This window comes from Cuculus canorus, chromosome 2 (assembly GCF_017976375.1).
Source record: "Cuculus canorus isolate bCucCan1 chromosome 2, bCucCan1.pri, whole genome shotgun sequence".
In the NCBI taxonomy this organism is placed as follows: domain Eukaryota; kingdom Metazoa; phylum Chordata; class Aves; order Cuculiformes; family Cuculidae; genus Cuculus; species Cuculus canorus.
In genome coordinates, this window is record NC_071402.1 from 155,399,355 (window position 1) to 155,411,482 (window position 12,128).

General features: G+C 46.3%; 1 protein-coding gene across 3 annotated transcripts in view; it reads left to right on the forward strand.

The window, feature by feature from the left end:
* The window catches only part of XIRP1 (xin actin binding repeat containing 1), a 35,307-nt gene that overhangs the window by 5,912 nt on the left and 17,267 nt on the right, over positions 1 to 12,128 (forward strand). For 2 of the 3 annotated variants that reach the window (XM_054058987.1, XM_054058986.1), the window contains exon 5: positions 140 to 218. In XM_054058987.1, the coding sequence (XP_053914962.1) occupies positions 140 to 218 (79 nt within the window). Of the gene's footprint in view, positions 1 to 139; positions 219 to 6,785; positions 6,923 to 12,128 lie in introns of those variants that run through there. The other variant, XM_009558293.2, reaches the window with a different exon arrangement.

The window sequence follows — 12,128 nt, forward strand, 5'->3', positions numbered from 1 at the left end:
AAATATGTGGTTGCAATGTCAGGACCACCTTTGCCTCTGAAAAGGCTTCGATGCCGTTGCCTTCCTTACACTGGGGCTCTTTGCAGTTCCTCTCAGTTTATGGGAATTTACCTGCATACCTATCGTCTTTCCCACACAGGAAGGGAAGCTGGTCCACGACAGACAAGCAATCGTCTCAGTGACGGATACAGCCACTGACTCAGCCACAGGCAGAAGATGTGAGTTGCGTTTATTTTAGTTACTGATTGTCATTGCTACTCTGATCTTACCTCTATAGCTGCAACTGGGAAAGGTCTACCTGGTCCTTGCACAAAGTTATATTTCTCATGTAATCCCATAGCAGAGACCTACTGGGTTATTCTGGCTGGGGATTTTTTGGGTACTGCCAAACAATCCGTGCTGGAGTGTGGCCAGGGACAGGGAGCACAGAGAGCAGCCTTCTAGTACCATTGCTGGGATCCTCACCAGTGATGAGTCCATAGAGCCAGGTTGATTCTCCCTATGCTGTTTTCCAAGCTTTTAAAAATAGCTGGTATTAAATAGGAAGGCAGAAATAAGTCCATCTTTAGTTTGAGATGCACCTCAGCCTTGAGGATAAGAAAAGGGAGAGGTTCCTTTGTACCTAACTAAGGAGTCTTGGCTGGACTCCTTTTTGAATTTGGCAGCAGTAGTGTATGAGACACAGTCATCCTTGGCTTAAGATAGGGCATGTAAGCGATCCCTAACTCTATGATATCATCGTGACTAAAGCAGGTCAATGATATTTCAAGGCAAGAGGCATCTGTGAAGAGTGAGCAGTTCACTGTGAAGCTTTATACGGGAAAGGGTTGAATTTTACAAAACTTTGTTGTTTGATTTGGGGCAGAAAGTGACAGCTCTCCAAAAATCCCATAATGACTGGATTTTAGATTAGTGGACCATTCTGCCTCCTTTGGGCTTGGATCAGGAATCCAGGGACCCACTATACCATCTACCTAGTAGTCGTTCTCTTTCCTCTCCATTTCTTCCTTTTCTTTCACACAAGAAAGATAAAAAACTCATACTGCCTGGATTTGAGACACCATATTTAATTACCCAACTGCAGGGGAAAAGAAGTCTCTTACAGGGGCACACAGACACGTGAAGAAGCTGAAATTTGCATAGTGTTGCTGAGATCTTTTTTTAATATCAAAGCACACAAAGTCACCATGCTATCTTACTAAACATGATCACAATATTATCTGCCATGTGACTTTTACAAAGTGAGGAATATCTTTTCTTCTGGCTGGCATACGATGAATCATGGTCTATCTTAGACTGTTACGCCGCTCTCCAGCCCCTGACTCAAAGGCCTTGTAATAGCAAAGACTTCATGTCATCTCCAGAACGGCTTCTTTGGTAGGCTTAGTGTTTATTTGGTGTGGGGTCCTTCTAGGGATGCAAGAGCAGCCAAGGAAGTGGGAATATGATAGCAACCTCTGACGTAGGTTCTGGATTTGCTCAGAGACAGGAGCTGTAATGCTTCCTAAAAAGTCCAGGAAACAGCTGTCCCTTATCTCTTGTGGGACAAGATGTGTCTGGGAAATACCTGTCACCATCACCCAGTGACTGCCCCACAGCCCTTCCCCCGGGCTGAGGAGGAGATACCCAGTTGATGGAGGGACCTGGGAAGGGGAAGGCAGCGTCGAGCAGTCTGAAGCCACACAATGTTGTAAGGTTAAGCACAGAGCACAGTTCTCAGGTCTGGGACACTGTGATATGGAGGACAACAGTTTGGCGGTGTTCAAGATAGCTCTGCTGATTGGCATTTGACTTATCAGCAAACACAGGTCCATGCAACAGTTCAAATCTGAATAACCACACATGAAGTCAAAGCACCAGTTGCTGAAGATCCTTCTAGCCACAACATAGTTGTCTCCGAGACACTGCTGGAGATTTGAGTGTTGCTCAGAGGGGGAGGCTGCTACTCTCCTTAGAAAAGCCCATTCCCAGGCAGCTAAACTAGGCAGGGTACATCCTCAGTCACATTGATGATATCAGATGATTGGGAGGAAAGTGCTACCGAAAGCATCACCAAGTCACTAATTGAAGAAGTCCAAGCAGTTATAGTTAGCAGTAATGAGATTAAACTGAGCAGTGGAAGACTTACACAGTAGAACAAAAGACTTGCTAGGAACTAAGATGGTAAATCAAAGAACCATTTCCCCAAAGAGAAATGGTGGAAAATTTGAATTCTTTAATATGAAAGAGGAGAAAGCACCAGATAATTTGATGCAGGTGGAGTCTCCAGAGTACTCTAGGTTTAAAAATTAAGAACATCTAGATGAATATTGGAAATGAGAGAGAAGAAAATCATGGCCAAGAAAGAAAAAGAGGGGCAGGCCTGTCGTTCCCCCAGCTCACACACATATGCCTGTACAAGTATGTATTAATATAGCTCCATTATTCAGTGCTTTTAGCTGAAGGGCACACAAGGATGTTACCTCAGTGAAGAGCAAAGATGAAACTGGAGCCTGACACGACTGCAAATTGCAGAGCATCCAGACAGCCTCCAAAATACATTTAATTCCCTCCTTCCCATTCTCCTTTCTATTCCATACTCGTTTTGACCTCTGCCTAACAGGGAACTTTCAAGGCAAGAAGTAGTGTGCCAAAGGAGAGGGCAGAAAGTGCTGGGATCCCCCATCCTGCATGCAGGGAGGCCCAGATTTGGATGCAAAGCTCGTTTCATAAGGGATGTTTTTTCCCTTGCTCTCTGTAGCACCAGCACTTTCCCCTGCAAGGGGGTGCGGTGCCATCTAGTGACAATGAAACCGTCCCTCTTTGGTCTCAAAACTGCTCTCCACAAGAAAGCTGCTGCACAGCAGGCACTGGACACTGCATCTCAGCCCCAGCGCTGGAGGAAGGTTGTTACCCTCCATCTCTCCGTGACCTGGAGCCTTGCAGCCAGCATCCTCCCCTCTGCAGCTACCTGTTCAGGAGACATATTTAGGAGTACATCCCTAGTGGGCTGGAAAGGTCTGAAAGGCGGAGGGAATGCGTGTGCTACAGATGACTCTCAGTTCAAAGCAGCTCTGGTACTCGCGATGATAGAGGGTCCTGCAGTCAAAATAATCCTTAAAAGCTCTTTTCCCTTTCAGCAGTTTCTTTTCATGAATGTGACAAGCAGCAGTTGAATGTTAGGACTCCTGTAAGTGGTCAGTATGTCCAGCTCTAAGTGCTTTTTTCCTCTGCTACTCAGCCAGGAGGGAAACTTCAGGTGTTTAAGCATGAGATCCATCTGCCCCCCAACTAGAGCACCCCACATTGCAGAAAGAAGGGACAGAAGCAGGTGACATCCGTCTCCTTTCGCCTTCCTCAGCTTCTGTGATAGCTGGTTGGGGATACTGGGATCACAGACACCTCTCTGGGGAGATGCTGTGGGAGCATCATGGAGGGCAAAGGAATTGTCAGCCTCTGCTCATGTCTGGTTGAGCTCTGCCAGAGTCCGGGTCAGCAGCAGCGATCAAAACAGATAGGCTAGTCCTGTCTAGTTGGCCTTACCTGCAAGCTCTAGTCTGTGCTGTCACTCGATCTAACCTAAAGAACCTTTCCCCTGCCAAGCCCCTGCCATCCTTTCTCTCAGCTCCCAGCAAGAGCAATTCCATCTCAGTCGAAGGTTCAGGGCTGTGCTCTGCTCCAGACCCACATGCCCCCAGGATTCTGATCTCCCCCATCAAACTCCCAGTGCCTCTCAGAAAGGCCCAGGACCACATTGATTATATTCTTTTTTTATTATTATTTCCTGTTTTCTATTTAGTCACTGTCTTCCAGGCAGGAGGAGAAAAACCCTTCTCCAGGAGCTGTGCGGAGCTGTCAGGTAGCTCAGATCTCAGAGGTTTGCAGGAGAGTGCTGTCAGGAACTGTTTACTGGGGCATTGATATAGGGGACACGTGTGGGAGTCACAACACACAGCAGACCAGACTTTTCTCCTGAGGGCAGAAAGAGAGACAACAGTAAAATCAACAGCCAGTCATGCATGCAGGCAGACCACCACCCTTGCCCATGCGTTGTACATCGCAGCTCGACAGACAGGCAGGCATATATATGTTGTGGATGAAGAGAGAACTCCACATAATAAAGGCGTACATCCTATGTGTTCCTGCTGGCATACGCACACCACAGGACACAGACACACATGCCCATCGTGAGCTGCTGACCAAGCCATTGTGCTCTGCCCTTCACCTCTTGCCTTTGTGTCCCTCCATCTGTGAGAAATAAATAAGATGATACCTCTGTTCCCAACCTCCCACTGTGTTTGCTGACACCCCTGCCACCCAGTTCACGTTACCTGAGAAGGTACAAGTTTACCGACAGCCCCTGCTATCCCCAGCCCTTTGATTCACCATCTGGCTGGCAACCAAAGATCTATCACGCTCCTAACAATATCCTTCACTTTCCTTCTTCACATTGTGGGATATACTCCCACAGACCAGTCTGCACCTCCTCAGCTGCTTTATGTTCCCTCACTCACAGCCATCATACACAATGTACAGTCTTCTCCTCAGCACGCAGCAGAAACAAGGGTGTCTGTATTTCCCCCAACCCTTGACAGTTAAATTTCAACCCATTCTGAATTAGCTCTTTTCTCTGATACTCACATATTGAAGGAAGCAACAAAGAACTGAGAGAACACTTCAGAAGGAGGAGTGATGGTTTTCTAGGCACCAGCCTTAGCACAGACAGCAGTGGACTGGTAATTCGTAGACTTGCAGAACGTTTAAAGAAACTGGGCTATGACAGGAGGAAGCTGAGCCCTTCCAGGAGCTTCAGTAAAAACAGATGATCATGTGGAGCTGGATGTGATGCTATGTTGGTGAGGAAACCCAATCGCACACTGAACTGCAGCCTGGTTGATGTGTAGCATCCTCTCCAGGGGCTGATACCTGCAGACCTATGGAGGAAAGAGGGGGGCAGCAGGACCTCTAGTAAAACTCCAGCAAAGGTACTCAGGAGGAGGGAACCAAAAAAATGAAGGAAATCAAACTAGCAAATCATCAGTGACAAATTGCTTGGGCCTTTGGAGCAAAGCTGGTGATGAAGCTGGTGAGGGGGCTGGAGAACAAGTCTTACGAGGAGCGGCTGAGAGAGCTGGGGTTGTTTAGCCTGGAGAAGAGGAGGCTGAGGGGAGACCTTATTACTCTCTACTACTACCTGAAAGGATGTTGTGGAGAGTAGAGAGCTGGGTTCTTCTCTCAAGTGACTGAGGATAGGACAAGGGGGAATGGCCTGAAGCTCCGCCATCGGAAAAAAATTCTTCACAGAGTCATCAGGCACTGGAACAGACTGCCCAGGGAGGTGGTCGAGTCGCCTTCCCTGGAGGTGTTTAAGGAATGGGTGGATGAAGTGCTTAGGGACATGGTTTAAGAGAGTGTCAGGAATGGTTGGACTCGATGATCCAGTGGGTCCTTTCCAACCTGGTGATTCTATAATTCTGTGAAAGACCATGAAGTCTCTTTGGGGACCACCTACTCAGCATAATGCTGCCAAGATCTTCCTGCGAACAACAAGCCATGCAGAAATTGAGATGTCCTTGTGCTACATGCTGTACAAACACACCACAGAGAAAGGTTAAGACAGCTCTGTGCTAGCAGATAAAACAGATAGGTTTTGCCCAAAGTGCTCCAGCACAGCTCACATCCATGTATCACTCACCCACCACTGCTGTCCCCTCTTTTCTAGCATTGGGTGCAGTGGCCCGTGGGCATGGCCTGGGCGGCTACTGGATGGGAACACCAGGGTGGGGAAAAGCATGGTTCTCTTGTGTTTTTTGATCCTGAGCACCTCTGAGTGAGTGTTTTATCTCGGGTGATGGTGACTTCTGGTACTGCCATAGCCAAGTCACATTTCCTTTCATTACCACATGGTGATTTACTCAAGCATATGCTCTCTAAAGGTGTCAGAAAAGTAAACCAAATACAGGACACCTGGGCCTGATTCGAATGTTACTGGTTACCTCAGCTGTATCACTATCCCGGCCTGGTAAAGGCAAACTGTTAAAATAAGCCACAGATCTATTATGTTTCTATTTGTAAATCAGCATGTCCAGGTCAGGGTTCCCATCTCTGGTGCAGAGTTTTACCCACCATTAATATGCTAAAAATAGCCCCTGTTATCCAACTGATCTTTGAGGCTATTGAGAAACCTTCAGGGCTGAGTGTTTCATTGTTATCCCTCTCCAAAGTCCACTGAGAGCAGCTACCTACAGCACCACATTGCTGACAGGGGAACTGCAGGGATGGGGATGATTCCCAGCTGACCATGAAGATAGCTCTATTGCCCTTCTTGGCAGACATGCTTCCCTTAATTTCCTAAGATATGTATTTTTCTTTCTTGGTTCTAAAACATTGGAACTGATGAGGAAATAAAGAATGAAAAAATGTAGCTAATATCTGTCACCTTCCCAGCTTTTCCGTTAAAACTTTGTCTGTGGCCAGAGGTGATGGTGGCCTGGTCCTGAAGATCTCAACTCGAGTACATGATGGTGAGACAGGAAAACGCCTCTTCCCACTGCACCACTGCCTGGGATCATCCCCATTCTAGGCTGGATTACAACAGAGGTATTTTGAATGAATAAATCCTGAAAATAAGCCAGGCCCCCAGACTTTCCCAGCCTCTGTGTTGGGTTGCTAAAACTCATGATTGACTCAGCCTGGTGGAAGAGCAATTTTACTCCTCTAAAAATAGACCAAGTGTTTCATCCTCTCAACATAGCCCAGAGCTCAGTGATAAAACCAGCTGCCAGGGACCCCTGGGAGGCAGTGAACAGGACTGACGGTGTGGGGAGTGGAGCAGGGGTCCGTGCAGGATACACTAAGGACTCCTGGCCGTGAGTTTCACAAAGATTTTCTACTGGAGCTGACTACAGTGTGACACAGCTGTTGGGACTACTGAGACCTCCCTGTAAGTAAGTTTGGAGTAGATTAGAGTGGAGTGAAGTGCTGTGTGAATGTGAATCTCAGGTTGATGCTAAAATGCCAGACAAATGAGGATGCTTAGCACCTCATGCTGTGAAAGTGGCATTGTAGCTGATGGAAAGCCATGAATTTTATTTTGTTGGCCCAGAGCCTGGTAAATCTCACCCTCTGCTGCAGAAGGTGCTGTCTTTGTGTTCCGCAGGTGGTGGCTTTGGTCTAGTTCAACACCATCATCAAAGGTGCTTGGACATGTTCAAGACTGAAACAGAGCATTGTAGATGTGTGCTTTTCCCCTGTCCTGAAATATTGATGTTCCTAGCTTTGAGGCTTAAATTCATGGGGCCAGATCTCAGTGAGTGCTTTCTCCTCAGAGAATACTGTTATTTACCATGACTCTGGTCACTGTGACCAGCAATGAAAGAATCTGTGTGGGATTTGGTTGAGCTGGGTGGATGCTGGGGCAGAGGGGGAACCTTTCAGATCAAAACTGTGGTCAGAGCTGGTAGGCAATAGGCAGCAAAATTTGGACTGTTCAGAGGGAAGTGAGCTTTTCTTCATCTTACATCCCTAGAGAACAGAAGGCAGAGAAAGATCAGTTAAAGACAGAATTTCTTTCATTACCTCTTCTCTCCCGGTCTCCATGGAGGGCTGAGAAATGCATTTGTGACCCTGATGCATATAAAGGGCTTCAGGAACCTGTTGGGTCAGCAGCATTAATATGGCTATACCGCTCCCTATTTGTACTCGTGTATGGAAAGTGACTCCAAAAACGTTTGCCACTCTAATATTGAGCAGAGACCTACCCCTGTGTGTGCACAGGTGTGCCTTATACCCAATTATACATTTGCCAAAGCCTTTTGTCTCTGAAGTCTATGTCGTGGCCAGCAGAAGAGAGACAGGACTCCAGGTGTTGGTGCTGCCCCTCAGTCTCTGTATGAAGGGCCTGACCGCAACAGCCTGAGATGAAAGCAGTGTTTTTCTGCTCACGCATTTGGCTGTGGTTAACATTTCCATCTGAGATACACATCCTACTGACTGCCTTGACAATAACAGAAATTCTCTAACTTTTCCTTGTTCCCACCAGGTCTCTATTTTTCACCCAAATCTTTGCTGGAAAATATATGAACTAGCTTCAGATTTTATTAGGAAACAAGAATTAATGGAAAGAGGTGAAGTTGATGTCTCAGGTAGAGGTATCACTTGATAAGAAGAGGCAAAATATGAAAACTTGTGTTCTTGTTCAGGCAAAGTGGTAGATAATCCACTAGTGAAGGTTAAGGGACATAGTCTGGGTGGGAATTCAAAGGAACATCCTACAAAGGCTGTTTTCGGCCCTTTAATAGATGCAGAATTTTGCAGGATGCAGAAGTTTTCTTTCTGGGGGAACCAGGCAAGGATGCCTTAACCCTTATGCTTGGAGGATGAAAATTCTCCTTGGCACTTGCAAAAGCTGCAGATCTGAGTCTGAACACGGTAGCAGGAATCTCTGCATTAAGTACTGTACAACCTGGTATTTTACTCTTTTAAAGTCAGTCATTTCCCCTGTCCCATGGCAATTTGCCTCATTCAGAAACAAGTGGAAATGCCACAGAAACTCGATAGGTACAAATGGTTTGAGGGTTTACTCTTGAAAGCATACTGCTAAATTTTTGAGGCTATGGCTGTTTCTTCCAAAACAGTATTAAGTTTTCTTGGTTGTCAGTGAGACAGCAGTATGGAAACATAATGATAAGAATAGAAAGCAAAGGCAAGGTCTCAAGAGCTCCTCAGAGCCCTGTGGTACCCATTCAATGCCCCTGCGTAAACACCATGGCAAAGAAATGCTTTAAGATGCGTGCCAAAGCCCCGATTCCAGCTGCACTCTACATCCCAGGTGGGATGTGCAGCTGGTGATGCTCAAAGGGCTCATGCCTGTGCAGACATTCCCAAGGTATCTTTTGGAGGTGGTTAGACAGGACTTCCCTTAAAAGGTCTGGTATTCGTGGCACGTGGAAGAGCCCTCTCCTCAGGCAGAGGTTATTCCAACGAGTAGCTCAGAATTGCTTTCCTTGGGGAAGGGGATAATAGGGGGATGGAAGCTGTTATCATGAATAATCAGTGTGCGTTGTAGCCTGCAAAGGCTGAGATGCTGTTTTATGGGAAAAAGTAGAGCATTGGGGAGTGCAGAGTTTGGCAAAGGGGTTAGGGATAAAACAGTCCTGCTGCTGGCCAGCATTCAGGGATAGAGAAACAGAGAAAGAGGGAAATAGAAACAGCTGTCATTGTATGGCAAGCACTGGTGTTTATCATGATTTCAGTGAATCACCCCTCCACCTCCACTGTTTAAATAACATAAAGGATTACTAGAGGGTACCAGAACAGTTCGTGATACACTATCCGCAGCACATCAGAAGGCAGTGCTGGATACCCAGATTCCAGCAATACACAGCCTAAGGGAGCAGTTTATTAAACATTCGCTGGGTTTTCATTAACCCTTGCAAACAGCAGAAGAACACAGAGAATGAAGCAGTGCTGAGGGTAGAGTCAGTGCTGCATCCAACTTGTCTAAGCACATTGTATCCCAAAAGCAGGGGAGCCGACCCAAGTGATGTTGAAGGCATGTAAGGAAAGACAACCCCACGGCAGTTGGCCCACTCGGGAAGGCCACATCCCTCGCCAGCAATGCCATTCGCAGCTGTCTCTCAGCAGGGCTTCTTAGCATTTTTTAGTACCAGGAATAGAGTCCTTCACATTCCTGGATTTTTGCAGAGCCCAGAAATAGCCGTGAGCTGCCTTGGGGCAGATACTCAGCTCTGCCTGAGGCTAAATTTTCCCGACTATTCTCAGGAGCTGTTTAAATTACCTGGGGGTTGTGATGTTGCTTCTGTAAAGGAAAGTCCAGCCGACACTGAGGAGCCAGAAATATTTACAGTAATGAGTAAAGATCGTGAACCTTCAGGTTAGAGGTGCTGGGAACTGTAAAGAGATCTGATTTTGAAACTTAAGAGCAGGAAACAAGACACTATTCAGTAGCTGTGTTTTCCTTCACCCCCTTCCACCCCTTCAGATCTGCAAATGCAACTCCATACATGTGCAAAATGTTAATTATTTGAGTATAATCTAGCAGACAATTCCTAAAGCATTAAATGATATTTTAAATCTTATTTTCTCTTCAATGTAGCTGCTCTCTAGTTGCATCATTTTATTTTACTTATATGTTTAGCACCTTCCTCTCATTATGGTGCTTTTCTTTTCATCCCATTTCCCACCCCAGAATTCATATATTAGCTCTATGTGCCAGAGCTGCTCAAGTGATTGTAACATACAGCTTGCAGACAGAGCAAAATCTTTCTTAAACCCTTTCAAAAGAGAATGATATGTATTTTCAGATGTGCATTATTCATTACATTTATGATCTGTACTAGAGATGCCCTCCAACCACCAAATCAGGAATCTATTGTGTGTGATGCTATACAAACTTATTTGAAAGGATACTCATGAAAATGTGGAATCAGAAGAAAAATGTTGTTAAGTTGTGTATTTTTTTGTTAGTTATCAAGCTGTAATCAGTGGTTCTTACATCTGACTTTGTTAGGTGTGCATGTGAAAATCTCCATTCTCACTTTTAAAGGTCGATTCCCAGCCCGTGCAGTTATAACAAAAAGGTAACTTGGACTAAAAAAAAGAAAACATGTTTACAATTGCCATTCTCTCACATAATTGGCCAACCCATGGCAAAAAGAAAAAGCTTGAATTTCAGATCCACGCTGTTCTTTGTAGAACTGAAAATGAGAGAAAACACCGCAGTTTGCAAACAGAGCAAAGTGTGATCCAGGGCTCAGGAGAGAATACCCATGAGAATAAGCAGGATGTTTTAGAGCATCACTGGTCCTCACTTTTTACGAGAAGCTGCCTAACATCCCATCAATGATCGCTGCTGCAGGTTTGTCCCTATGGTTTTCCCTCTTCCTTTGGAAAAAGCAGCACAGAACAAATCAATGTTCACTAAAACCTCAAGAGCAGATAATGAGGCTACTAAGAAATAGCTGGAGATGCTTTTCCAGCCCCAAATCCTCACTCTCCCAGAACCACGTTATCCCGCATAGCCTTTGCCATATCATTCCTGGACAACTCACCCTTTCGTCAGCCTCCAAACTGGGGCAGAGAGGCAACCTACTCCGCTTCCCACACCATCTTCGGCATGTATCTCCTCTGGCAGAGCTTCCCCATGGATCAGGGCTACTGGCACAGGAATTGAAGCCAGAGATTTAAACCTTTCCCCGCTGACTGAGCACCACCAATGGGCTGCCAGGCTCCCGGATTAAGCAGCAGCACTGGTTTCTCAGCCAGCTTTTATGGGTGCTTACCCATCCGCGCAAATTCCCCCAGCCCAGTCATGGCCACTATTCAGGATCCACTTCTGTCAGGGGACTGATTCTCCAGGAGACGGAGATGAGGAAAGATGGGAGGAGGGTGGGGTAGGTGTGATTCAGCGCATGCAGCTCCCACATCCAGGGACAGAAGCACTTAGAAATGGGACCATCTGTAGAGATGGCCTTTCAGCTTCCGAAGCGCATCAGAGAGTTGCTGAGATTTCAGTGACACGCATGTCAGGGACAGGCAGGTGGGAATAGGGACACACATCCAACCACACAACTTGAGTCAAGGGACCGATCTGGAAGTGACCATTCATATGGGAGTAACACACAATCCGTTCCAAATGGGGAGGAATAGTAGTAATGGCCCAAGATTCACAGGAAACAAACAGCCGTGAGCACCACAAACCCAGGAGAATTTCCATGTAGGTTCACCTTCATTCCCTTGAAAACACATCTCCTTTCACAATGTAAAGAAATCACTGTTTTCATGCCCTCATTTCCCCAGTGCTAAGAAGCTCCAGGACATAGGTGCCTTTGCTCCCATGGACTTTTTAGTATTGGATATTGGGTCCTGCACCATGGGAAAGGCCAAATGTCTCATGGCACCTGAGCCATGGTACTGCCAAGGAATAAGAGCAAATAACACATCCGTGCTCCACAGCATGGGGCATGTCAGGTACAGCAGCCATCTTAGAATCATAGAATCACGAGGTTGGTAAGGACCCATTGGATCATCAAGTCCAACCATTCCTAACAATCCCTAAACCATGCCCCTCAGCAACCCCATCCACTCGTCCTTTAAACACCGCCAGGGAAGGTGACTCAACCACCACC